At 57.1% G+C, this 27522-nt stretch overlaps 3 protein-coding genes across 3 annotated transcripts in view; 2 read left to right on the top strand and 1 right to left on the bottom strand.

Moving 5' to 3' along the window:
- Window positions 1-1326: 1326 nt before the first annotated feature.
- LOC102936087 (perforin-1) lies at window positions 1327-3482 on the top strand. The gene is made up of 2 exons (XM_037898649.2): window positions 1327-1868; window positions 2096-3482. Exons 1-2 carry the CDS (start codon window positions 1342-1344, stop codon window positions 3162-3164), a joined length of 1596 nt encoding a protein of 531 aa, XP_037754577.1. The 5' UTR covers window positions 1327-1341; the 3' UTR covers window positions 3165-3482.
- A 3065-nt stretch (window positions 3483-6547) lies between these two features.
- Window positions 6548-14561, bottom strand: STX4 (syntaxin 4). The gene is made up of 11 exons (XM_037898903.2): window positions 14216-14561; window positions 12499-12609; window positions 12202-12301; window positions 11285-11359; window positions 11074-11144; window positions 10878-10986; window positions 9387-9463; window positions 9150-9287; window positions 8714-8824; window positions 8297-8434; window positions 6548-8176 (listed from the first exon to the last, which is right to left on the bottom strand). Exons 1-10 carry the CDS (start codon window positions 14321-14323, stop codon window positions 8351-8353), a joined length of 984 nt encoding a protein of 327 aa, XP_037754831.1. The 5' UTR covers window positions 14324-14561; the 3' UTR covers window positions 6548-8176; window positions 8297-8350.
- Window positions 14562-23078: 8517 nt separating this feature from the next.
- Window positions 23079-27522, top strand: part of STX1B (syntaxin 1B) — a 31847-nt gene continuing 27403 nt past the window's right edge. The window contains exon 1 of the mRNA XM_037898900.2: window positions 23079-23241. Coding sequence (XP_037754828.1) covers window positions 23212-23241 — 30 coding nt within the window. The 5' untranslated portion in view covers window positions 23079-23211. The remainder of the gene's footprint in view (window positions 23242-27522) is intronic.

Genomic DNA, 27522 nt, shown 5'->3' with positions numbered 1-27522 from the left:
ACCAGCATCCCCTGCTCTAACCACTAGATCCCGCTCCACTCCCAGAGCCAGGGAAAGCACCCAGACGTCCAGACTCAGAACCCACTCCCCTCCCAGAGCTGGGGAGAGAACCCAGGAGTCCTGGCTCCCAGCCCGCCCTGTTCTAACCCACTAGACCCCCCTCCCCTCCCTGAGCCAGGGATAGAATCCAGGAGTCCTGGCTTCCTGGCTCCCCTCTCTAGCCTGACTGACCCCACTCCAGATTTACAATTGGATCACTGATGTCAGGATCTGGCCCTTCCCCCCAGACAGTCCCCCCACACTTTCCCTTCTCCCCCGATCCTCCTGGATTCGTTGGCGGGGGGGGGGGATTTTGCTGTAGGCGGGGCTCCCTCTTTCTGCCTGTCCCGCCTCCCAGTTGACGAACCCAGAGAGCTCAGGAGAGCTCAGCTTCCTGCACTATGATCCAGCTGACATCTGCATCAGGGTGGCCCCTGGAAATGCCACCGCTCCAGCCCAGCTGCCGTGATCCCCACACGGGAGCCCTGAGCTTTGCTGCAGACAGGAAATCCATGGGGCAGGGGAGCCTGGGGGAGGTGCTGGGAAGCAGCAATCGGGGTAGCTGTGGGGACATCACTGTACCCCAGGACCCACGCCAATGCTCCCCAGAGCTCTCTGGGTGGCTGTTCCCCTGCTGCCCTGCCCCAGAGCTGGCTGCATCTCAGCGCCAGGTGAAGGAGCCTGGCACATACAGCGATTTAGGAGGTAAGACATGAAGGGAATCGAGGATACTCGTGTGGGTGCGTTTCTCTTCCTGCAGGAGGGAATGGGGCTGTGCATATTTCAGCAAGGTCTCCCTACTTCCTGTAGCTCACGTCAGGGATTCAGTTCCCGCCACAATGAGGGGAGATTCATCTTGGGGGTGGGGTGCGAAGCAGGGGTGGGCACAGGTGCATATCTGAGCAGCTGTCTATTACATGGAATGAGAACTATTCACCCATGTGTCTCAGGTCCCCTACAACAGACAACTAAACCAACTGCCCCCTACTGGTCAGACTCAGAACTGCCAGGTTGTATGTGTCCTAGTCCCTATACTGTTCACACCCAGCAGCAGCTCTCCTTCAGAATCGGCTGGCAATGCGGTAGGCAGGCTATAGCACAGGTTGTTGGAGAGCACTTCTCTCAGATTCAGGGAGGGTCGTAGCAGCTTGCAGGCTTCTGGGATGCTGTTAGGATGTGTTGTGCCTGCGGAACTGCCTGCCACTTGATTGTCATTAATGAATCCTCTCTCTGTTTTTCTCCCTCCAGGGAGGCTCAGAGTCCAAAAGCTGCTCCCAGGTGCGGGGCACCATCGCACCAGCCATGGCGAGACCAAGTGCCTTCATCCCTTTGCTCCTCCTCTTCCTTCTCCCTGGAGTCTCCTCCAACTGCTACACGGGCACAGCTGAGGAGTGCGATGAGCCCATGACCTTTGTGCCCGCGCACAGCCTGGTGGGGGAGGGCATCGACGTGACCACGCTGGAGTGGACGGGGGCCAATCTGGTGGACACCAGTCTGTGGCGCCACCCAAATGGCACCTGCACCCTGTGCGAGAACCGGCTGCAGGGGAGACAGCACCAGAGGCTGCCGCTGGCCGTGGTGGACTGGAGGGTCCACATCTCGTGCAGCCGGGACCTCAGCAGCTCAGTGGAAGAATCAGCCGCGGCAGTGGGCCGGGCACTGGCGTTGGATGTGAACAATGACTGGATGTCAGAGCTGGAGCTGCTAGAGGAGTCCCATGGCCTGGCCTTGGGGGGGTCCAAATCCCAGCTCACCAGCTACGCTTACCAGAAGGAGCTGCAGGACAAGTACATGTTCGTGCGCCACGAGATGCCCTGTGTGTATTACAGGTGAGAATCCCCCACCCCGCCCTGCTCCCTGCAGCCCAGCGCCCCCTACTGCTGCAGTGGGGTAATGGGGTAGCACTGACTGCAAGAGGAGAGCGTCTCCCACTGCCCCCCACCTGCCAGGGAAACCAGGGAGTGAGCACTGGGGAAGTGGGGCCAGTTTGTTCAGGGGGAAGATGCAGGAGGTCTCTGGTTGGCTCCTAACTCGTCTCTCTTTCCCTTCTGGGCAGGCTGAGTCTCAATCAAGACCCCCCACTGATGCCCCGGTTCTTCTGGACCCTGAGAAGTCTCCCACCCGGCTACAACTCATCCATATACTGGCCCTTCCTGGCCAAGTATGGTACCCACTATGTGAGGCAGGCAGACCTGGGGGGGCAGGTGCGGCAGCTGACGGCCATCCAGACCTGCCGGGCAGTGCTGGATGGGCTGACAGCCACCGAAATCAAGGCGCGCCTGGGCTCCCAGTTCTTGCAAGACCTGGGCTTGAGCCCGCTCTCCTCCAGCGCCCAGCCCAGCAACGAGAGCAGCCAGGGCTGGGGGAGCTGCCAGGTGCCCTACATGGAGAAGCGCATCAAGGTGACAGGTGGCAACAGCGACTCCAACCAGCTCTTTTCCACCGAGCAAAATGCCAGCTCCTTCTTGACCTGGATGGAGAGCCTCAGAGCCAGCCCCGACCTGGTCTCCTACTCTCTGATGCCCATCCATGCCCTGGTGAGACCGGGCGACCCCAGGCGGGAGGCGCTGAAGCAGGCAGTGAAGGAGTACGTGGCTGAGCAGGGGCACAGGAAGAGTTGCCCTCGTAGCTGCCCAAAAGGGGGCCAGGCCGACACCTTGGACCCCTGCAAATGCTACTGCTCCGGCAACCCCCTCACCAACTCCATGTGCTGTTCACTTAAGCGGGGCATGGCCCGGCTGAAGGTCCATGTGCTGCGGGGCACAGACCTGTGGGGAGACACCGTGACCGACACCGACGCCTACGTCAAGTTCTTCTTCCAAGGCCAGCAGCTGCAGACGGGCCAAGTTAAGGAAGATAACGATCCCATCTGGAGAGAAGACCTGGACTTCGGGCCAGTGACGCTGCCAGAGCTGCCCAAACTGGAAATGGAGGTGTGGGACGAGGACGTATTGGAGGACGACCTCCTGGGCAGCTGCTACACCTACCTCAAGGTCGGCAAGAATGTCAAGCTCACCTGCAACCTTGAACACGGCCACTTCAAATTTTCCTACACACTGGAGTGCGGGCCCAACCTGGGGGGCAACAACTGCCATGAATACGTGCCTGTGAGAGGCGAGAACTGAGGAGTCCTGGCTCCCAGCCCCCACTGTTCTAACCCAGTAGCCTCCACTCCCCTCCCACAGCTGGGGATAGAACCCAGGAGTCCTGGCTCCCAGCCCCCGCTGTTCTAACCCTCCAGCCCCCATTCCCTTCCCAGAGCTGGGGTCCAAAACCAGGGGTCCCAGCTCCAAGTCTCATGAGAAAAAAAAAAGGGCCTGAAACAAGCCCAACCCATCTCAGAGGGAGAGTTGTGTGTGTATTTGTGTGTGTGTGTGGACGGGGGCGGGGGGTGTGTTATACAAATTCCATTATCTTTTTTTCAGTAGTTCTAGTTCTTTGCTGCCTACAACAGGAAGTTACACATTAAAAATAATAAGCGCTCACGGACTTCCCTTGTTAAGGAAAGAGGTCACCCTCTCGCTCGCCACCCACCGCGGGCTCCGGTGCCTCGTGGTGGGACGTTCCCGCGTGGCACCGTTGAAGCATCTTCCGGCGCGGGATGCAGCGAGAGGGAGGGATTTTCTTCACTGAACGGGAGCGGGGGCAAATTCTGATGACGGGCATGAGTCACCGAAACCGCGCCGACCACCGGTTTTATAGAGCGACTTTGGTAGGGTGAGCAGACGTCCCGATTTTATAGGGACAGGCCCAAGAGTCGAGGCTCTGTCTTATAAAGTAACCCCCCCGCCTCCGTCCCGATTTTTCGCATTTGCTCTCAGGTCACCCTACGCTTTGTGCCGAAGACTCTTCGTACACGAACGAAAGAAGCTACCTCCAAATAAAACAAGCCCCAAACCTCCCCCCCCCCGGCCCCCCCCAGGCCGTCACGCTCAAAAAATTTAAGCAACCTTTAAAAAAAAAAAAAAAAGACCAATTCCACTTATTATAGGGCAGCGGTTCTCAAACTTTTGTCCTGGTGACCCCTTTCACACAGCTAGCCTCTGAGTGCGACCCCCCCCTTATACATTAAAAACACTTTCTTTAGATTGAACGCTATTATAAACGCTGGAGGCAAAGCAGGGTTTGGGGTGGAGGATGACAGCTCATGACCCCCCCCGTAATAACCTCACGCCCCTCTGAGGGGTCCCGACCCCTGGTTTGAGAACCCCTGTGATAGGTGGACTTGCCCGCCTCTGGCGCCCCCTGCTGCCGCCTCCGGGGAACGCCCTCCCCTGGCCTCCTGGGGCCCCTGCTCACCGCTGCCGCCCTGGGGGGCTGGGAAGCTCCCGACCAGGCTTAGCCCTCGTAAAGCATCAAACTAGGGGTCGCAGCCTTGGGTGCTGCTGACATTCGAGCTCATTGCACCAGCGCCCTCTGGGCCCCCTCCTTGCAACCCCTCCCAGTTCCCCCACATGCCCGGGAATGTCTGCGTGACCCCCATTCTCCCTCCCCCTAGGCTAGGGCTCTGAGTGCCCCCCATTCCCCCCCACCCCGCCATGCCAAGGGCTCTGATTTGGGATTGAGCCGGAGCGAGCTGGGGTGGCAACATCGCCTGGGTCCCTCCATCTGGCCTGATCCCAGCTCAGCTCCTAGACCAAGACAACGAAGGCCCAAGGACGTGGTGGTGGAGCCCCGGAGATGGGGCCACTGGCTCCCCTCTGTCCACCCGGCTCCCTTCATCCCCGCCCCCAGTGCTCCCCAAAGGGGGGCGGTAGCCAGAATACCCCTCCCCTCCCGCTTTCGTCCACCAATCAGGATCGGTTCCGACCCGCCGCTTTCGGTCCATTCGTTCCCACTCTCCTGGGGGATGCTGGATCTCCGAGCCAGGCGGCGTTGCAGCCCCGAGAGATGCCTGGGCAGATACGGGGGAGGGGGGGCAAAGCAGCACCCCCTCCCTGCCGCGCCCAAGGGCTGCAAGGGGGGGGTTCAGCACTCCCTGTCTGGCTTCAGCCGGGGGACTCCAGGGGTGGGCTTCAGCCCCCCTCTCCTGATTCAGCCAGAGTCTCTGCCGGCGGGCATCAATCCCCCCACCGCTGCGCAGTTCCAGGGGTGGTCTTAACCCTTCTCCTTGGGCCTTGGGGCTCTGGCAGTGGGCTCCATGCTTCAGCCCCTGCCTCCCCCCCAGCTATGGGGCTCTGGCCTTCGCCCCTTCCCCCCAGATCCAGCCATAGGGCTCTGGGTTTCAGCAGAGCCAACCTTACTGGGTGCCATGGTCAAGGTGATCCTGGGGTGCAAGGGCACAGAAGGGAGCTCATGGCCAGTGCGGGGGGGGGGGGGGCATCAGGCCCGGGGTGATCCGTGAGGGAGGCAGCAAGGGCCAAGGGCACCAAAATACAGCTGTACGTTATTTTTATTATTGAGTCTGCAAAAAAGACCCTACATAAATAAATGACAATGATTCGGACGTGTATCTGTGCTCACTTATTTGTTTTCCCTACAGTTAATTAACAATTATACAAAAAAAAAGGGGGGGGGGGGTCAGAGCGGCTCCCAGCAAACGTTGGTGTTGGCACTTTGAGGCCAAAGGTCCATCGAGCCCAGGGTCCTGTCCTCCGACAGTGGCCAGTGTCAGGTGCCTCAGAGGGAATGAACAGAACAGGGAATCACCCAGTGATCCATCCCCTGTTGCCCATTCGCAGCTGCTGGCAAATAGAGGCTAGGGACACCACCCCTGCCAATAGCCATGGGTGGACCTATTCTCCATGAATTTATCTAGTTCTTTTTTGAACCCTGTTATGGTCTTGGAGCTCACAACATCCTGTGGCAAGGAGTTCCACAGGTCGACTGTGCGTTGTGTGAAGAAATACTTCCTTTTGTTTTAAACCTGCTGCCTGTTAATTTCATTTGGTGACCCCTAGTTCTTGTGTGATGAGGAGTAAACACTTCCTTATCTACTTTCTCCACACCAGTCATGATTTTATAGACCTCAATCATATCTCCCCTTAGCTGTCTCTTTTCCAAGCTAAAACGGCCCAGTCTTATTAATCTCTCCTCCTACGGAAGCCATTCCATACCCCTAATCCTTTTTGTTGCCTTTTTCCAAACCTTTTCCAATTCCAATATCTCTTTTTTGAGATGGGGCGACCACAGCCGCACGCAGTATTCAAGATGTGGGCCCACCATGGATTTATACAGAGGCAAGATGATATTTTCTATCCTATTATCGATCCCTTTCTTAATGATTCCCAGCATTCTCTTTGCTTGTTTGACTGCCGCTGCACGTCGAGTGCATGTTTCCGGTTACTTCAGTGACCAGTGACCCCGGAGTACTCACCAGGCACGGAGATGCTTCCACCTCTGGGGAGGGGCAGCTGGGGAAGAGGCGCAGGGTGACGTCGCGCCAGGAGGGCTCGCCGGGCGCTGAGAGGCAGCCGCTTCTGGGGCAGGGCAGCAGGGGAACCATCTTTGCACGCCGCCAGGCACTTGCGCCGATCGCACGAGAATCAAACTTTTTGCCACCCACGGGACGTTTTTAACATGATTTATCATTTTTATTACAAAATACAAGTCAGGCCACATTACATTCAGTGATCGAGGCAACAGGGAAAGGTCACTCCATATTGCAGCTGAGAGGTTAAGAATTAAAACAAAGACCTAGGGCAAGAACCCTGATCCTCTGCCTGGTTAATGGGGAGAGCTAAAATCTGGCTCATGCCCCAGTCAGTCAGACCCAGCTTGGCAGGGGGGCAAGTGGAGGGGCAAGGAGGTCAGAGACCCTTCTCCGGCTTGCCGTGGGGGGTTGGGTCAGTTGACACCCCCGCCCCATCCACAGGGATCAGGGGGTGGTGTATGAAGAGGTGGGATGGACCAGGGAAGAGAGGGGGCAGCCCAGGCCTGGGGGTGAGGTCCCCCACTTGGTATTCCGCAGGCAGTGTCAAAGGCCGTGCTAAGGCTGGGGGCTGATGGAGAGTGTGATGGAGGAGAGGAGCCAAGGAGAGCAGTAGAGCAGGTGCTGATGGGAGTGGGGGGAGCGCATGGGCAGGGGGGTGCAGGGCAAAGGTGCCAGGCAGTGGGCCATGTGGAATGGCGCCCCTCCTGCCAGTCAGCTGGGGGATGGAGAGGGTCAACTGCGGCGGGAACTGGTTTGAATGGGATCATGATTAAATACTGAGCCCCAGTGGGTTAAGGCACAAGAGACATGGGGAGGGTGGCCTCCCCTCAGAGCTGGGGATAGAACCCAGGAGTCCTGGCTCGCTGGGGGGGGACAGGATGCCCACCCCAGAAAAGCCACCATGCTGCATTGGCACTTACCTCACTGGCAGTGTGAACAGAGACCGGCCCCACCCTGCCCTCTAGAGGGAACCTCCCGTTAAGGCAGTGATGGGGCATTGTGAGCAGGGGAGGTCGGAGGGCACACCCCACCCCCCCCCCCGGCAAACAGCAGCCCATGGGCCTAGGATGCCCCAATACCCTCACTGGGGCATGGAGTCCCCCACCCTAAGGAGGGGAGTTGGGGAGAGCAGCAGGTACACAGGAAGTGGCACCATTTGAGACAGGAGAGGGGGGCGGGGCATGGACCATACCACAGAGAGCAGGCCTGCCCGAGACAGGACGCTGACACCAGAGCGGAGGGGCCGGAGCACGAAAAGGAAGTTGGCGTTACCATAACAGGAAGTAGAGACTGAGAGGAAGAGGCAGGGCCCACAGGAAGCCGATTTTCCCAAAACAGGAAGTAGATCCTGGCAGGAGGGGCGAAGAGACAAGAAGTGGGCTTGGCCGGGTAGAGGTGGGCTTAGAGGAAGTTGACTTGCTTAGTGCATGAAGTTAATGCTAGTGTGAGGGGCTTTGCCACGCAAAGTGGCATTGCCCAAAACAGGAAGAGGCTCAAAGGGGAGGGACAAGGAGGACGAACCGTCAGACCAAAATGCCACAAATTCACAGACCTCGGAAAACCAGAGGCTCTTCAGGGTGGATCTCACCCCTACTCCGAAGGCAAGAGACACGAGGAGTCCATAGAAACCGTTCTGGACAGGAAGGGGCTGGCTTGTGCTTAAAGATCAGGATTTGAACCCGGCATTCGCTCCGGCCATCAGTGCATAAACCTCCCAGCAGGGGGCAGTGGTTCCGCTGGAAGACGGGGCCGCGCTCACGAATCCTGAAAGGCAGAGAATATAGCTGGGGTTAGAAACACAATATGGGCCCACCCAGCCCCAGCATCCCCCCCATCTACAGCAGTGGTGTGTGCTGAGGGGTGATTACGCCCCATGGTACTTACCAGCAAGCCCCAACCCCACAGCAAGGGGAGAGGGGGCGGAAACCGGACGCAGGTCTAGCCGGTGGCGATGGCCACTCCAATGATAACCACAACGATGACCACGGTGACCGAGAGGCAGATGATGATCATGAACTTCTTCTACCAAGCCCCGCACAGAAGGGGAAAGTATTAGCGGGCGGGGGACTGAACCCAGGACTCCTGGCTTCCCACCTTCTGCTGCTTAACCCACTAGACCCCACTCCCCTCCCAGGACCCAGAAGTCCTGACTCCCAATCAACAGTGAGGTGTACAGAAAGCGGGATGCGAGTCCTTTCTCCTCGAGCTGCATTGGTTCTGATCCGATTGCTAAGCTGGGGGCCGGGGGGGGGTAAGACTGGTTTGCTCAGTGGGGTGGGAAGGGAACATCAGGGGACCCACCTTGCGGGCTTTCTGCTGGTTCTCCCTGGCCGAGGTGAGATGTTGGTGTCCCTTATGGACGTAGTTCTCCGAGTCCAGGATGTTCTTCTCAATCCGGTTGATCATCTCCCCCTACAGCCCAAGGGAGAAGGAGGTGGTTGTCATACCCTCAGCCGGTCCAGGATTCGGGGAACAGGGAACAAGGGTGAGAGACGGGAGACTATGAAGCGGGAGAGCTGAAACGGAGGGGAGATGAACAGGAAGTGGCCATTGGCAGTGGGCGCGGGAATGGGCAGGGCACACAGGAAGTGGCCCTGCCTAAAACAGGAAGCGGATATTGGCTAGAGCGGGCAAGTGGAAGTGGTGGCTGGCGGGAGAGGGCGGGCCCGCGGGAAGGAGCCAGCTGCCCAGAAGAGCAAAGCTGTGCCCCGGGGGGGGGTTCTGGGCCCCCCCATACCTGCAGCTCCACCTCGATGGCGAGGTAGGTGAACATGTCATGCAGCTCCTGGATGCTGCGCTCCAGCTTGAGGATCTCGTCATGCCGGGTCTCTATCTCGTTCAGCGCCTGCTTCGTCACACGCGTGTCCTTCATGATCTGGGAGGGGAGGGAGGGGATCAATAGCCTGGCCTGGCCAGACCCTGCCCCCCCCCCATCATTCTCCCCCACACACACACACCCATCCCTGGCACTCACGTTAGAGACAAACACCTCCGTCTGGCCACTCTCCAGCATCTGCTCCAACTCTTCGTCCGACACCACACCGCCGCCAGCTGCCAGGAGAGTAAGGGACTGGGTCCGCTCCCTTCCTTACCCACTGGACCCCACTCCCCCCCTCACAGCAATGGATAGAACCCAGGAGTCCTGACTCCCAGCCTGCCACACCCATCCTAACCCACTAGACTTCACTGCCCTCCCAGAACCAGGGATCGAACCCAGGAGTCCCGACCCGGGTCTAGTGATGCAACCCTACCCGTAAGCCCAATATCGAGATATTTGGTCAAAATCGGTGCCCTTTCACCTTGGGACAGTACTGTAGTGCTCTTGCGCCATTGACAGAATGGATAAAGACACCGACGGCTTGTGATCTCCTTGTTCTTCTCCTTGTTAAGCTGCCCTTGGAAGCTCAGATCCTTGGGAGTTAAGCCCCAAACAAATTACACGTGGAAACGTGAGCGTATCTGGCGATCTTAGGGCAAACGGAGCTGAAAAATCAGCCCGGACAGTTCCGAGATTTCCCCCAAACACACCCAGCCAGAAGAGGCACCATCCTCAGCTCTCAGCACGTTGAACTCCCACACGGCAGGGCCTGACGAACACGACCCCACCCCGAGCAGGGCGCAGCGTAGGGTCGTTGGGGTTTGAAAAGGACGCTTGTTTGAAAAGATCCGCGCTGAGCAAGGTCCTGGCCGGGTCAATGGCTGGATGGGAGACCTCTGTCAACAGACCCCACACCCCTCCCAGGGCCGGGGGGAGAACCCAGGAGTCCCGACTCCCAGCCTCCCTCCCCCATTTCCAGGGCTCTCACCCACCAGACCCCACTGCCCTCTAGAATCCGGGGACAGAACCCAGCAATCCTGGCTCCCAGCCGCCCTGCTCTAACCCTGGCCTCCCCAAGGTCATTGGAACAGGTTTATCGTCCACCGACTCCCCTGCATGGATTTGACCCATGAATTCCAGCCCCGCAGCGCAGACCCCTTAACAGGTAGCAGCTTTACAGCCTCTGTACTCAGCTGAAGGGGGAATGCCACTGGCTAGTAGCAGTGGCTGGTTGTTATCCTCACTGCAGACCTAAAGGAGGTGCTCCATTAGCAACAGGCAATTAGCGCATATCGATGAGCCACTAAAGGGGCACGTTCACTCGACAGGTTACATCCCAGGGCCCTCCCTAGGGACTGGAGGCAGGACCGTCTGGCCAATGTAGAATCCCAGGCGGGGATCTGCTCCGCCAGAGGGGCAGGACCCATGGCTCTGCACTGTCAGAAGGGCAGGACGCCTTGACCAATCCAGAACCCCAGCCAAGGACAAGGACCATCAGAGGGGCAGGACCCCTTGGCCAACTCAGAGTCCAGGTTGATGTTCTGGACTGACGGTGAGGCGCGATCCATGGCTCTAGACATCGTAGGGGCAGGATCCGGGGGGGATGGAGGGAAAGGCCCCAGGCTAGGCCCAGAGGCCGGCACTTACTGATCTGCAGCTGGCGGTGGATTCGCTCCACGTTGCGGTCCCGGTACTGCGACTGGATGGTGTTGCACTTGTTGATCAGCTCCAGGAACTGCTGGGACAGGATGCCGTGCTGGGAACGGGGAGGAGAGGGGGGTTAATCGCAGCTCCTGGGCCCAGACCCCGCCCCCCACCAGCACCCTTTCCACAGGCCCCTCACCTGGGTTCTCTTCATCCGGTTGTTGATGGCATTTCTGTTCTCGTCCTCCTCGCCCTTCTTGGGCTCAATGGCTGGAGAGAGACTGGAGTTGATGGAGAGAACCCAGGAATCCGGGTTTCCAGCCCTGCCCCCATCTCACCTCCACTCCCCTCCCAGAGCTGGGGACAGAACCCAGGAGTCCGGGCTTCCAGCCCCCCAGTTTCACACTCACTTTTCAAGCGGCGCCGAATGTCTTTGGCCAGGTCCTTGATCTCCTCACGCAGTCTCTGCAGATCTCGCTTCATGTCTGGGGCAGATTAGGGGGTGGTGTCAGATGTCAGCCGAGCCCCCCACCCTCCCAGGGACAATCCCAACCCCAGACCTTTAAGGGGTCCCAAAGATAAGCCTAGATCCATCCCCTCCTGTGGGGAAATTCAAGAGCCCCCCTCCCCAGGACTGATCTAGGCAAAGCCCTCCACTCCCCAATACTACCCAAAGAGCCCCCCTTCGCCTGCCCCACATATTCCCCCCCCGACCGCCCCACATATTCCACCCACCAAACTGCTCGCCGCACACCACCCCACACGCCAACTATACCCTTTCCAGACCTTCCCTAACATCGCCTCATGTTCCCACCCCAGATTCCCCATGCCTGCAGATCGCCCCATAAGCCTGGTCACATGTCCCTCCACATCTCCCTTTGTGTTCCCCTCTTACAAATTTCCCCAAACCCCCTTTCCCATCCTCCCCAACCCACCCTTCCAGTTCCCCTCATCCCCCTGCCTCTTCCCCCTCCACTCTCCCAGACCCCCGCAATACCCCACCTCACCTCCAGCTTCCTAACCCTACCCCACACTTCCTCCTGAAAGCCCTCCCTTCCCAACACTACCCCGTACTCCTCCCTGGCACCCCTCCAGCCTCCATACACATAAACCCCCTGCCCCAACCCAGACCACCCACACCCTGCAGGGAACCCACAAACCATGCCCCTCCCCCCCAACCCAACCCTGCCACGGGGACCCAGAATTTGGCACAGGCCATGCATGATGCCACGTTACAAGCCACATGGGGACAGGGGGCGCGTTGTGCCAGCGCTGGAAGGATTCCTGCCCCCCAGCCCTGCACACCCCCCCCCGCCCCCAAGCTTACTGTCCTCCGGCAGCGGGGTGGCCAGAATCGTGGTCTGATGCTTTTCCAGATCCTTCACCTTCCCCTCCAGGGTCTTCAGCGCCTCGCGGATCCCCTGGGCCTGCAGAAGCGGAAAACAGACAGAGATGAGACCACCCTGCAACCCGGAGCAGCCAGTCCCCAGCCCTGGGGCTGGATCAGAGCCAGCGCCCCCTAGAGGGGAAAGGCCCCATGTCCCGTTCCCCACCACTCTGGGCCAGCCACGCCCCCACTCTGGGACTGGAGTTGGCGCCCTCTGGAGGGCAGAGGCTGTGTTACCGTCTGGAAAAACTCGTCCAGTGGCTCCCCTTCCTCCTGGAACTTGGCCGATCCTGGCTTCACGACCAGGACCATCCGCTCGGCCCCCTCATCGTCTGAGCTCCCATCATCCTGCGGGGAGGTGGAGGTCAGGCACCGGACACGGAGCTCCGCTCTGCAGCCAGCTCCATCCTTCACACCGCACCCATCCTCCTCTGCTCCCCCTTCCCGCCCAGGCTGCTCCCCCGCCCCCCATCTCCTTCCTCCTGCCCCAGCCCCTATCCACGCCCCACCCTGACCCCTGCCCTTCCGCCTACCCCCCGCAACCCGATGCCCAACACTTTCCACCCTCCCCCACTATACGTGCCCCACTCCAGTCCCCGCCACCCACTCTGCCCCTCTTCCCTGGGCATGCTTCGGCCCTGATCTCCCAGCCCCATATCTGTGCTCTTTCCCCAACCTTCTTTCTGGTCCCCCCATTCCCTCGCCCCCACACCAATCCTCATGCCATCAATTCACTGGCTCCAGGTCCTTGTCCTGGCCCCACTGGGCCCAGCCTGGTACCATCCCCCACCCCACCCTATCTAACCCCAGCTACGCTAAATCCATTAACGCAGCAGCTGGGGAGCTCAGTAGGGGGCGCTCTCCCCTTGCAATCGGCGCTGGCTCCCCAGCTCTGCCGCAGATGCTCTGTGCGATTGGACACGGGACTGCATCTCTGGGCCTCAGTTTCCCCATGTGTAAAATGGGGAGGATGATCCTGCCTTTGTCTGCTCGGACCATGAGCTTTTCAGGGTGGGGACTACCTCTCCCCATGTCTACGCAGCGCCTGGCGCGACGGAGGCCCTGATTTCGGTTGGAGAAGAGGGGGGGTCTGTGCAGCACCCGGCGCCACAGGGCATCTCCAAGGCTTTGTGGGGCCCGGGGAGGGAGCTCCACCTGGACACTGACCCCATGGAGAGACATTAACCCTTCGCCTGCTGCATGTCGGGGGGGGGCCACATCTCTCCCAAAGACAGGCAGCGCAGAAGGCCAGATACCAGGGTGAGGGGCATGGACAGAGGGAGATGGGGCTGGGGAAAGAGCGGAGGTGGGAGGGACCTCCCTGGCACAACAGCCCAGGGGGGAGGGAATCAGAGGGGGGAGAACAGCCATGGGGGAGGGGACAGGAGAGGGGAACAGCCTGGGGGGAGGGGGGGAAGACCCTGGGGGTGAATGGGGGGGGGGAGCAGTGGGGGGAACATCCCGGGGGGAGGGAGTCAGAGAGGGGAACAGCCTGAGGGGAGGGGCGAAGAGCCTGGGGGTGAATGGGGGAGCAGTGGGGGGGGAGGACTCCCAGGGGGAACCCGGGGCAGGGGGGAGCAGAGGGGGGAGGGGGCTCATGGGGGGCGGGGGGAACAGCCCAGGGGACAGAGGGGGGAGGGAGTTCCCTAGGGGGAACAGCCTGGGGGGAGGGGCCAGGGAGGGGAACAGCCTGGGGGGAGGGGAAGAGCCCGAGGGTGAATGGGGGGAGCAAAGGGGGGGGGGGAAGCAGAGAGGGGAACAGCCTGGGTGGGGGGGGGAAGAGCCCGAGGGTGAATGGGGGGAGCAAAGGGGGGGGCGACGCTTGGGGGGGGAACAGCCCTGGGGAGAGTGGGAGGAGCAGAGGGGGGAGGGGGCTCCCTGGGGGGAACAGCCCAGGAGGGAGGGGATTCCCTGTAGGGAACAGCCACGGGGGGGGGGGGGGGGGGGCTCTCACCTCTCTGAGTTCCTGCGTTCGATCCCTCATGGTCTCTCCCAGCCGTAGGGGCCCCCCCCACCCCTTCAGCCCGCCCGATATGGAACTCTCCCGCCTCCCTCTGCCCATGCGCAGGGCGAGCGCCACCGGAAGAGTGGGAACCCCGCGCCGGAAGTAACTCCGCCCCGAGAGGAAGTTGCCCCGAAGCGTGTCTGGCCCCGGCAATGCAGGGGCGGCGGGGAGGGCCGGAAGTCGCTGACCCCAAGGAGGCAAGGGCCGCGACCGGAAGTGGGGTCGCCCCGACAGGATATCGCCCCATGCCCAGCAGTCTCCGTCCCGGAAGTTGCTCTGCCCTGACCGGAAGTTGCCGTCCCGGCGCAGAAACACGTCACCCCGCTCTTAGCTCTTCTGGCTCGGGTGCGCTCCCGAAGGGCACCATAAAGATACTGGGGTGGACAGACAGTCGCTTGGCCTCTGGTCCTCCCAGATCTCTGTGTCCGCAGCTCTGCGCGCCCAGCCAGCTGCTGATCCGGCCCCAAAAACTATAGCGGGGCCACCCCACCGCGTCGGGACACGCACAGCCCCAGAGAGACCAACCATAGAGTGACCACGTCAAGAGAGACCAGAGAGTCACCTTGTCAACTCCAGGGCGGGGAGCTGGCGCGGGGGGCGGGAGGAATGGGCTACGGGGCCTTTCATAGACTCATAGAAAATCAGGGTTGGAAGGAACCTCAGGAGGTATCTAGTCCAACCCCCTGCTCAAAGCAGGGCCGATCCCCAACTAAATCATCCCAGCCAGCGCTTTGTCAAGCCGGGCCTTAAAAACCTCCAAGGAAGGAGATTCCACCACCTCCCTAGGTACATTCCAGTGTTTCACCACCCTCCTAGTGAAAAAGTTTTTCCTAATATCCAACCTAAACCTCCCCCATGGCAACTTGAGACCACTACTCCTTCTTCTGTCCTCTGCTACCACTGAGAACAGTCTAGATCCAGCCTCTTGGGAACCCCCTTTCAGGTAGTTGAAAGCTGCTATCAAATCACCCCTCATTCTTCATTTCCGCAGACTAAACATCCCCAGTTCCCTCAGCCTCTCCTCATAAGTCATGTGTTCCAGTCCCCTAATCATTTTTGTTGCCCTCCGCTGGACGTTTTCCAATTTTTCCACATCCTTCTTGTGGTGTGGGGCCCAAAACTGGACACAGTACTCCAGAGGAGGCCTCACCAATGCTGAATAGAGAGGAATGATAATGTCCCTCAGTCTGCTGGCAATGCCCCTACTTATACAGCCCAAAATGCCATTAGCCTTCTTGGCAACAAGGGCACACTGTTGACTTATATCTAGATTCTCGTCCACTGTAACCCCTAGGTCCTTTTCTGCAGAACTGCTGCCTAGCCATTCGGTCCCTACTCTGTAGCGGTGCATGGGATTCTTCCGTGCTAAGTGCAGGACTCTGCACTTGTCCTTGTTGAACCTCGTCAGATTTCTTATGGCCCAATCCTCTAATTTGTCTAGGGCCCGCTGTATCCTATCCCTACCCTCCAGTGTATCTACCTCTCCTCCCAGTTTAGTGTCATCTGCAAACTTGCTGAGGGTTCAATCCACATCATCCTCCAGATCATTAATGAAGATATTGAACCAAACCAGCCCCAGGACCAACCTTTGGGACACTCCGCTTGATACCGGCCGTCAACTAGACATGGAGCCGTTGATCACTCCCCATTGAGCCCGATGATCTAGCCAGCTTTCTGTCCACCTTATCGTCCATTCATCCAGCCCATACTTCTTTAACTTGTTGGCAAGAATACTGAGGGAGACGGTATCAAAAGCTTTGCTAAAGTCAAGGAATAACACATCCACTGCTTTCCCCTCATCCATCAAAGGGGCCCATACACTGAAAGTAGACGAATACAGAGACAATTAGCATGGCCCCCGACCAAGGATGACACACTAATTGTGAAGTGGCCTAGGGGGGAGAGCACTAGACTTAGACTCAGGAAACCTGGGTTCTTTTCCCAGCTCTACCACTGGCCTTCTGCGTTACCTTGGGCAAGTCACTTCCTCTCCCTGTGCCTCAGTTTACCCTTCTGTAAAGTGGAGATAAAGACACTGATCTCCTAGAGTGAGACAATGTGGGGCTGGTCTGGGAAAACCCACCTATCAATATTGCACATACCTAATGAGTTGATGCACATTATTAGGTGTATTATGGTAGCATTTAATAGAGACTCAGTGATTTGCCAAGGGTCACACAGGGAGTCAGTGGCAGAGCTGGGGATAAAACCCAGGAGTCCTGACTCAAAGTCCAGTGCATTAATTACAGGATCTGTGATGCCTCCCTTACGGCAGCTGGCTGGAGGATCGTCCTGAATCCATGCCAAGTGCCAAATCCACAAGCCCAACTTCCCCTTTGACATTGGCAGGTAAATCCCAGGGTATTGCTTTCGGCAGCAAGACATTGGCTGCTGCTCTTCTCTGTGACTGAACGCCTGTGCTGCTTGCTTGGCACTTTCCCTGCCTGTCTCTCTGCACAATGAGTCAGGGCTGGAAATCATCCTGGTGGGAACCAGAGTGAATTAATTCATCCCGCCAAGGCCAAGCAGCAAAGCCAAGGGGACAGAGCAAGGGACAGTCCTCAGTCCCAACCTGCAGCCCCTGCTATCCCAGCCCTGGGCTCCTCCTGCCCCACATTCAGCGGGTGCCCTTCCATCCTGCCCTGCAGCCCCTGCTATCCCAGCCCTGGGCTCCTCCTGCCCCACACTCAGCGGGTGCCCTTCCATCCTGCCCTGCAGCCCCTGCTATCCCAGCCCTGGGCTCCTCCTGCCCCACACTCAGCGGGTGCCCTTCCATCCTGCCCTGCAGCCCCCTGCTATCGCAGCCCTGGGTTCCTTCACCTCAGCACTGCTGGTGCCCCTAAATCCTGACCCACAGACCCCTGCTTTCCCAGCCCTGCGGTCTTATACACACACAGTGCTGTCAAAGCCCCTCAGCCCCAAACCACAGGCCCCAACTAAACCTGGCTGCCAACCCACCATGGTCATTTCTGACTCCCCTCAAAATCATTGGTTTAACCCCACTTCCTAAGGATGAATGCCAAGTGAGTCAGCCCTAATTTGGCTCCTCCCCTTCTGAGCCCCAGCCCTCTTCCATGCTGACTCACCCCTTACATTCATGGCCATAAACTAGCTGCCTTGATTACCTGACACACTCCAGCATGACTCACATGCCATAGCTACTGCTTCCAGTAAAAAAGGACTGTAGAGAAAAACCGCCAGATAAAGTCATCCATTTATTCATTCTTATCTATTAGGTGGCACCACTGACCTTGTGGGAGATCAGGGTCCCTGTGGTGCCAGGTGCTCCACAGACACAGAGTGAAAGAAAGAGCCTGCCCTCAAGACTTCCCCATCTTAGGCCATGTCTACACGAGAACTTAGATCAGCCAAACTGTTGTCGCTCAGGGCTGTGAAAAAAACACCCCACGGAGTAGCAAATTTGGCCGGCATAAGCACTTGTGTACAAAACGGTACGTCGATGGGACACGCCCTCCTGCCAGCATAACCACCGCCCCTCGTTGAGCTGGTTTTATTACATCGAAAGGAGAGCGCTCTCCGGTCGCCATGAAGCAGCTACACGAGAGATCTTACAGCGGCGCAGGTGTATCAGAACAGCTATGTTGCGGAAAGCTTGTAAGTGTAGCATGGCTTCGTATATTATCACAAACAGCATGCATATCTTTCCACAAGGGCACCAATCCATCCGTTCAAGTCCTAGTCATCCATCCATCCATCAGCCCATCATTCTGTCCATCCATCCATCTTGACAAGCTGTAGACATCCATCCTCCCATCATCCTGGCTATACCCATCCCTCCTTCCACCCATCCCAACTACACCCATCCCCCCTTCCACCCATCCCGGCAAAACCCATCCTTCCTTCTACCCAACCCAGCTACACCCATCTCTCCTTCCATACATCCCTGCTATAGCCATCCTTTCTTCCACCCACCACAGCTATACCCATCCCTCCTTCCACCCATCCCAACTACACCCATCCCCCCTTCCACCCATCCTGGCAAAACCCATCCTTCCTTCTACCCAACCCAGCTACACCCATCCCTCAATCCACCCCTCCCGGCTATACCCATCCCTCCTTCCACCTATCCCTGCTATACCCACCCCTCCTTCCACCTATCCCATCTATACCCATCCCTCCTTCTACCCATCCCAGCTCTACCCATCCCTCCTTCCACCCATCCCAGTGATATCCATCCCTCCTTCTACCCATCCCTGCTATACCCATCTGTCCTTTTTCCCATCCCAGATATACCCATCCCTCCTTCCACTCATCCCACCTATATCCATCCCTCCTTCCACCCATCCCAGCTATATCCATCCCTCCTTCCATCCATCCCGGCTATACCCATCCCTCCTTCTACCCATCCTGGCTATACCCATCCCTCCTTCCACCCATCCCAACTACACCCATCCCTCCTTCCACCCATCCCTGCTATAGCCATCCTTTCTTCCACCCACCACAGCTATACCCATCCCTCCTTCCACCCATCCCGGCTATACCCATCCCTCCTTCCGCCTATCCCAGCTATACCCACCCCTCCTTCCACCTATCCCATCTATACCCATCCCTCCTTCTACCCATCCCAGCTCTACCCATCCCTCCTTCCACCCATCCCAGTGATATCCATCCCTCCTTCTACCCATCCCTGCTATACCCATCTGTCTTTTTTCCCATCCCGGCTATACCCATCCCTCCTTCCACTCATCCCACCTATATCCATCCCTCCTGCCACCCATCCCAGCTATATCCATCCCTCCTTCCATCCATCCCGGCTATACCCATCCCTCCTTCTACCCATCCTGGCTATAGCCATCCTTCCTTCCATCCAAGGTCTAGACATTGAGCCATCTAATCTCTGTCCCTCCTTCCCTCCATCCACTTATCTCTTCTCTAACCCTACCTATCTCTTCTTCTATCCATCCATCTATCCTCTACTTTTCCTTCCTTCCTCCCTCCTTACAGCCATCCATGCTGTACCCTTCCTTCTTCCTTTCTTCCTTCCTTCCATCCATGCATCCAAGCCCTTCATATAGCTCTGTCTTTCACCTCCAGCTCTCTTAAAATCAGTGCCGTGGTTCTAAATGGTACCAATACTTTCGAATGTCCCCCTCACATCTCGAACACTTACATCTAATTCCCCAGCTGCAGCAGCCGAAGGAGTCTAGGACCACTCGTTGAACACGCCCATTGCAGACAGGACCGGGTGTGGTGTAGCACACAATGGCTATTTGGGCTTAACCATAAATTCCCTTCCAAGGGGAATGATTTGTTCACCATACAATTATACTGGTCCAGCAACAGTTGTGGGCAGCTATACTGGGATAAAGGAGTCGTATACTGGTAGAACCTATTCCCCTTCCTGTATTGGACTAGCTATACTGGAATAGGTAGTTTTATCCCAGTTTAGCTGCATCCATGCAGCGGGGATCATATGACTTTAACGAGGCTAGGATAGATAAACCGGTGCAATCTGTGGTATCAGGCTCAACGCTTACTGTGAGAGCAGAGCGCCCCCTACTGGGCCCACCACGCTCCTTGCAGCACAGCACCCCCAGAGCCGCTCACTGGGGCATTGGGGGCCAGCACTGACTGTCGTGGGGGGGTGGGGAGAGAGAGAGTGCTTTGATTTTTTTTACCGCACACATTGTGGTGTTGAGCAGCTATCCATGGCTGTGAGTGTGTGTGTGTGTGTGTGTGTGTGTGTGTGTGTGTGTTCTGGTTGGGTGCCCTACACAACCACAACATACACAGTTCCCTCACACCACAGCAATGAGTCCTTACACAACCACAGCATAAAAACACTGAGCCCCTGACACCACAACACTGTGTGCCCTACACAACCAAAACACACCCAGCTTCCTGACACCACAAGAGGGAGTGAGCTACACAACCACAACACAGACCCACAACCCTCTAATATCACAAGAGTGAGTGTCCTACACAGCCACATCACACTCACACACAATGCCATAACTGTGAGTCCCCTACACAACCACAACACATACAAACATTCTCTCCCAGTCTTTCATGCACACACTCTCCAAGACAAACCCCAGCACAGAGACCCACAATCCACACTCAACACTGTCACAAGCAAACACACTTAAGAGGATGCACACACACTTACACAACTACAGTTCAACACCCCTCATCTGCTGACAGATACACACATACTTTAGCACCCCTCATCTCCTGATAAAAAAAAAACACACAAACACACAACCTCACAATCACACTCCAGTATCCCTTATCTGCGGATATGCACACACATGCACACACACACTCTAAAAACCCTCTCATCTGCTGATAACACCCACCCCCTCACAACTTCACTCTAACACTCCACATTTACTGATACACACCCACACACACAGCTGCACGCGCTCTAAAACGCCTCTCATCTCCTGATGTACACAACACACAAGGGCGGCTTCAGAGCAAGGCGCACGGCCCCCCCTAGTGCCCAGTGCTGGAACAATATACCTAGCTGAACCGGCTGGAGGCAGGCTCTGAGGCAGTCACTCACTCACGCACACACACACACACACACACTGCAACACTCACAGACACACACACATTACACACTCTCTGAGACATTCACTGACACAAACACTCACAGACACATGGACACACTAATGCTCTGAGGCACACACACACACATTGAGATACTCACTGACACACTGCAACACTCACAGACATACACTGACACACACTCTGACACACACACACACTGAGGCACTCACTCATGCACACACACACATTGCAACACTCACATACACACACACTCTGAGACACTCACTGACACACACACTGACACACTGCAACACTCACAGACACACACATTCACAGATGCACTCTGACACACTCATAGACACACACCAATACATGCTCTAAGACACACACCCACTGAGAGACTCACTCTCTCTCACACACACACACACACAGACACAGAAATACTGACACACTCACTGACACACACACACTGACACACACACACACACACTCTGAGACATTCCCGGGTCACACACTCACAGACACACTTGCAGACACACTGACACACAGACACACACTGCAACACTCACAGACACATACGGACACACACTCACAGACACACACTGACATGCTCTGAGACACACACACGCACTGAGACACACAATGACACACACTGCAATACTCACAGACACACACAGTCACAGACACACTAACACATGCTCTGAGACACACACACACACTGAGACATTCACTGACACTCACAAACACTCTGACACACAGACACACACACCCACAGACTCACTCTTACACACTCACAGACACACACTGACACCCTCTGAGACACACACACGCACTGAGACACACAATGACACACATTGCAACATTCACAGACACACACACACTCACAGACACACTGACACTCACAGACATACGCTGACACACACTCTGAGACACACACACACTGAGACAATGACACACACTGCAACACTCACAGATGCACTCTGACACACGCTCTGAGACACACACACACACCCCGAGACATTCACTGACACTCCCAAACACTCTGACACACACACACAGACACACTCTGACACACGCTCTGAGACACACACACATACACCGAGACATTCACTGACACTCCCAAACACTCTGACACACAGACACACTCTGACACACGCTCTGAGACACACACACACACACACCGAGACATTCACTGACACTCCCAAACACTCTGACACACAGACACACACACACTCACTCAGACACACTCTGATGCATGCTCTGAGACACACACACTCACACACACACACACACCCCGAGACATTCACTGACGCTCCCAAACACTCTGACACACACACACACACACACTCACAGACACACTCTGACGCACGCTCTGAGACACACACACTCACACACACACACATACCCCGAGATATTCACTGACACTCCCAAACACTCTGACACACAGACACACACACACTCACTCAGACACACTCTAATGCATGCTCTGAGACACACACACACACTCACACACACACACACCCCAAGACATTCACTGACACTCCCAAACACTCTGACACACACACACAGACACACTCTGACACACGCTCTGAGACACACACACACACACCCCGAGACATTCACTGACACTCCCAAACACTCTGACACACACATACACACACAGACACACTCTGATGCATGCTCTGAGACACACACACACACACACTCACACACACACCCCGAGACATTCACTGACACTCCCAAACACTCTGACACACACACACACTCTGACACACGCTCTGAGACACACACACACACCCCCCGAGACATTCACTGACGCTCCCAAACACTCTGACACACACACACACACACACTCACAGACACACTCTGACGCACGCTCTGAGACACACACACTCACACACACACACACACCCCGAGATATTCACTGACGCTCCCAAACACCGTGACACACAGACACACACTGCACCACTCACAGACCCACACTCACCGGCTCACAGACCCACCCAGTGACACACCCGCCGAGCCACTCACACGCACAGACCACCCCCAAAGCTACACAGCCCCGCCCCCCCCCCAAACTACAACTCCCAGCGCTCCCCTGGGGGGAGGGGGGGCAGGCGGGCCGGGAGGGGGGTGCAGGGAGCATGCCCAGACCCCCATCTCCCCCCTCCCTCCATCCTTCTCCTGCATCCCCCCCCCCCGCCCCCTCTGCTGCATCAGCACCAACCTCCCTCCATCCTTGAGCAGCGGCAGCAGCCTCCCGCCCGGAGCAGGGAGCTTCGCCCGGCGCTGCAGTAACCCAGAGCTTCCCCCCCACCCCCACCTCCTCCTCTCCCCCCCCCCCCCACGCCGCCCCGGCAGCAGGGCCCCCCTCCCCGCCCGGCTCGCGGGGTCTGCGGCAGCTGGAGGAGGGAGCAGCGTGAGCAGCCATGAAGGACCGTACTCAGGAGCTGCGGACTGTAAGAGCCAATGTCTCCTTTCTACCTAGCCTCGGGGGGACCCCCCCACATACCCCCAGGGCCGGGGGGGGCGAGATCCCTGACTGCCCCTGGGGAGGGGACACTGGGGGGCGACCAGATCCTCCCCCCCGCGCCAAGCTGAGCTCTCCAAGGGGGAAGGGAGATCAGACCCCCCCCCCAAGCTGAGCTCTCCAAGGGGGAAGGGAGATCAGACCCCCCCCCCAAGCTGAGCTCTCCAAGGGGGAAGGGAGATCAACCCCCCCCCCAAGCTGAGCTCTGCAAGAGGGAAGGGAGATCAGACCCCTCCCTCCCCAAGCTGAGCTCTCCAAGGGGGAAAGGAGATCAGACCCCCCCCCAAACTGAGATCTCCGGGGGGGGGGGGGGTGGTCGGGGCAGACCCCCGAGCTCAAATCTCCAAAGGGGGGAAATTTAGATGGGGGGGTCCATTGCTGAACTCCCAGGGAGTGTGTTTGGGAGGGGATCCAGCCCCCCCCCCATAGGGACCCAGAGGGAGGGGATGAGTTGGCGATAAGATGCGGGGGGATAACCCCTCCCCGGGATATATTTCTGTGGGTCTATGGGAAGGGGTATGTGTGATGGATGCGGCGGGGGGAGGGGGTGATTCAGACCCCCCCAACCCCTTTCTTTCTAGCTGCATCCAACCCACTCCCCACCCCCTCTCTGGTGCCCCAATCGAATCGGACTTGTCTGTTTCATAATATTTTCCCCTGGTGATATTTCGCCAGTTTCCTGGCCAGGATTCCTATCCCCACCCCCCCTCCACTCTCCTTTGGGGGTTTTCTGGGAGGATGCGGGGGGGGGGGGGGAGGGAGGGAGGAGGATTGCGGTGGCAGGATAAAATATATATATGGGGTGATGGAGAAAGAACCACCCCTTTTCCTCCACCCCCCACCCCCACCCCCCCAGTTTATGTCACAGATCAAGGTTGGGGCGGTGGGCGGGAGCTGGGAATCTGGGTCTTTGCAAATCGTTCTCTCAAGGGAAAAGCAGGATCTATTTCTGTCTGTGATTCCTGTGGGTTATATTGGGCTCTGGTTGTGTGTGTGTGTGTGTGTGTGTGTGTGTGTGTGTGTACGTGCTTGCTCATTTCACTCCCCTAATAAAAATATCGCAGATGGCGAGAAAATTCTCTCCACCGGGATACACGCGGTTCAGGCGCGTGTGTGCGTGTGCGTGTGTGTGTGTGTGTGTGTTTAACAACAAATACCCAGGGAGAAACACAGTTTAATTACAGCTTGGGGGGGAGGGGGGGGAATCCTTCCAAAATTGCTGGTTGATTTGCTTTCCGCTTTGCTGCTGGATGGATGGATGGATGGATGGATGGATGGATGGATGGATGGATGGAGACAGACAGACAATGCTGCTCGGCGGATGGAGTCTTAAATAAGTGGTGGCAAGCGCGCCCTTCTGCAGTGAACAGAAGCGGGGGGCTTTTTCCCCCCTAGGCTGCGAGGCGGGAGGCAGGGAAGGCTGGCTGGGACGGAGGGACCGGGAAAGGCAGAGAGGAGGAGAGAGGCAGCCGGGACTGGAGCGTGCTCTTTGGTGGCAGGGACACAGGGATGGACGGAGGCTGGTTTCGGTGAGCGGGCGGCGCGCCCCTCGCTACGAGGATGGAGGGATGGAGAAAGGCAGCGAGGCGGAGAGATGGGAATGGGTTTCAGAGCTCCGGGCTGCTCCTGGGGAGAGTGAAGGCGGCTGCCTTCTCTGTGGCCCTTGGCCCAGGGGCCGCCAGGACTGAGGGGGGCTGAGGCCTGCGGGAGGCCCTGGGCCCCGCGCCCCTGGCCCAGCGGCAGGTGTGAGCAGGTGGGTGCAGGGAAGATGGCCCGGCTGGCTGCTGGCGCAGTGGGTGCTGGGGCGGGTTTGCTGCAGGGAGCGGAGGGGGGTTTTTCACTCGGCGGTGGGGAGTGAATGCAGCAAAGAGACACAGGGTGTGTGTCTGTGTGTGACAGAGAGTGTGTGACGTGCGTGTGAGCGACGTGTCTGTCAGCGTGTGATGAGCATGTGTATGTGATGTGTGTCTGTCTGTGAGCGATGGCTGTGTGTCTGTCAGTGTGTGTGTCTGTGTGTGAGCGACGGCTGTGTGTCTGTCAGTGTGTGTGTGTGTGTGTGTGAGTGATGCCTGTGTGTCTGTCAGTGTGTGTGAGCGAAGGCTGTGTGGCTGTGTGTGTGTGGCCGTGTGTGAGCGACGGCTGTGTGTCTGTCTGTCTGTGTGTGTGTATGAGTGATGGCTATGTGTCTGTCAGTGTGTGTGTGTGTGTGTGAGCGATAGCTGTGTGTCTGTCAGTGTGTGTGTCTGTGTGTGAGCGATGGCTGTGTGTCTGTCAGTGTGTGTGTGTGTGTGTGTGAGCGACGGCTGTGTGTCTGTCTGTCTGTGTGTGTGTATGAGTGATGGCTATGTGTCTCTCTGTGTGTGTGTGTGTGTGTGTGTGTGTGTGTGTGTGAGCGACGGCTGTGTGTCTGTCAGTGTGTGTCTCTGTGTGTGAGCGACGGCTGTGTGGCTGTGTATGTGTGGCTGTGTTTGAGCGACGGCTGTGTGTCTGTCAGTGTGTGTGTGTGTGTGTGTGTGTGTGTGTGTGTGTGTGTGAGCGATGGCTGTGTGTCTGTCAGTGTGTGTGTCTGTGTGTGAGCAATGGCTGTGTGTCTGTGTGTGTGTGTCCATGTGTAAGCGACGGCTGTGTGGCTGTGTGTGTGTGTGGCTGTGTGTGAGCGATGGCTGTGTCTGTCAGTGTGTCCGTGTGTCCGTGTGTGAGCGATGGCTGCGTGTCTGTCTGTGTGTGTGTGTGTCCATGTGTGAGCGATGGCTGCGTGTCTGTCTGTGTGTGTGTGTGTCCATGTGTGAGCGATGGCTGTGTGTCTGTCAGTGTGTGTGTGTCCGTGTGTGAGCGATGGCTGCATGTCTGTCTGTGTGTGTGTGTGTCCATGTGTGAGCGATGGCTGTGTGTCTGTCAGTGTGTGTGTGTGTCCATGTGTGAGCGATGGCTGTGTGTCTGTCAGTGTGTGTGTGTCCGTGTGTGAGCGATGGCTGCATGTCTGTCTCTCTGTGTGTATGTCTATGTGTGAGCAATGGGTGTGTGTCTGTCAGTGTGTGTGACATGTGTGATGTGTGTGTGTAAGTGAGTGGTGAGTGTTTGTCAGTGTGTGTGATGTGAGAGTGTGTGTCTATGTGTGAGCAATGGATGTGTGTCTGTGAGTGTGTGATGAGTGTGTGAGAAAGAGTGTGCGTGTGATGTGTGTGTCAGTATGTTTGACATGTATGTGTCTGTGTGAGAGTGGTGGGTGTGTCTGTCAGTGTGTGAGTGTGTGAGACACGTGTGTCCGTGTGTGTGATGTATGTGTGTCTGTGTGTGAGCAATAAGTGTGTGTCTGTCAGTGTGTGTGAGAGAGTGTGTGTGTAACATGTGTGTCTGTGTGTGAGCAATAGGTGAGTGTCAGTGTGTGTGATGTTTGTGTTGTGTGTGTAAGTGTGCGTCGTATGTGTAATCTGTGTGTCTGTGGGTGAGCAACATGTGTGTCTGTCAATATGTGTAATGTGAGAGAGTGTGTGTGTCTATGTGTGAGCAATGGGTGTGTGTCTGTCTGTGTGTGAGTGTGAAAGAGTGTGTATGTGGTGTCTGTGTGTGAGCAATGGGTGGGTGTCAGTGTGTGATTAGTGTGTGTGTGTCAGTAAGTGTGTGTGTCTGTGTGTGGGTGATGGGTGTGTGTGAGTGTGTGAGTGTGACAAGAGTGTGTGTGACACATGTGCATGTGTGAGCAATAATTGTGAATCTGTCAGTGTGTGTGATGTGTTTGTGTGTGTGTGATGTGTGTGAGCGATTGAGAGTGTATGTGATCTGTGTATCTATCAGTGTGTCTAATGTGTGGGTGGGTGGGTGAGAGAGAGAGTGTGTGTTAGTGTGTGGGTGTATGAGAGAAACTGTATGTGTGACATGCGTGTGTCATTGTGTGTGTGGTGTGAGAGTATCTGTGTGATATGTGTATGTCAGTGTGTTAGTGTGTGTGAGTGAGTGTGTGTGAGAATGGCATATGTGTGTCTGTTGGTGTGTATGTTAGTGTGTTATATGTGTGAGAGTGGCATGTGTGTCTGTCAGTGTGTGTGTGAGAGAGAGAGAGTGACACATATGGGTCAGTCACTGGGTGTGTGTTAGTGTGTGTGTGAGAGAGAAAGATGGAGGGGACACTCAGTGTGTGTGTGAGTGTGAGAAAGAGCTGTGTGCGTTGGTCAGAGAGAGTGTGTGTGATGTGTGTGTCTGTCAGTGTAAG

The sequence above is a fragment of the Chelonia mydas genome, chromosome 6 (genome assembly GCF_015237465.2).
Source record: "Chelonia mydas isolate rCheMyd1 chromosome 6, rCheMyd1.pri.v2, whole genome shotgun sequence".
NCBI lineage: Eukaryota > Metazoa > Chordata > Testudines > Cheloniidae > Chelonia > Chelonia mydas.
The sequence above is the reverse complement of the archived record's forward strand: the minus strand, read 5'-3'. Positions and strand labels throughout refer to the sequence as shown.

Bases quoted from the DNA above. Each gene is read 5' to 3' on its own strand.
- LOC102936087 (XM_037898649.2), top strand. From the start codon at position 1,342: ATGGCGAGACCAAGTGCCTTCATCCCTTTGCTCCTCCTCTTCCTTCTC. The intron at 1,869-2,095 runs GTGAGAATCCCC...CCTTCTGGGCAG, and splicing joins ATGCCCTGTGTGTATTACAG to GCTGAGTCTCAATCAAGACC.
- STX4 (XM_037898903.2), bottom strand. From the start codon at position 14,323: ATGGGCAGAGGGAGGCGGGAGAGTTCCATATCGGGCGGGCTGAAGGGG. The intron at 12,610-14,215 runs GTGAGAGCCCCC...ACCTCCCCGCAG, and splicing joins GAACGCAGGAACTCAGAGAG to GATGATGGGAGCTCAGACGA. The intron at 8,825-9,149 runs GTATGGGGGGGC...CTTGGGCTGTAG, and splicing joins CCATCGAGGTGGAGCTGCAG to GGGGAGATGATCAACCGGAT.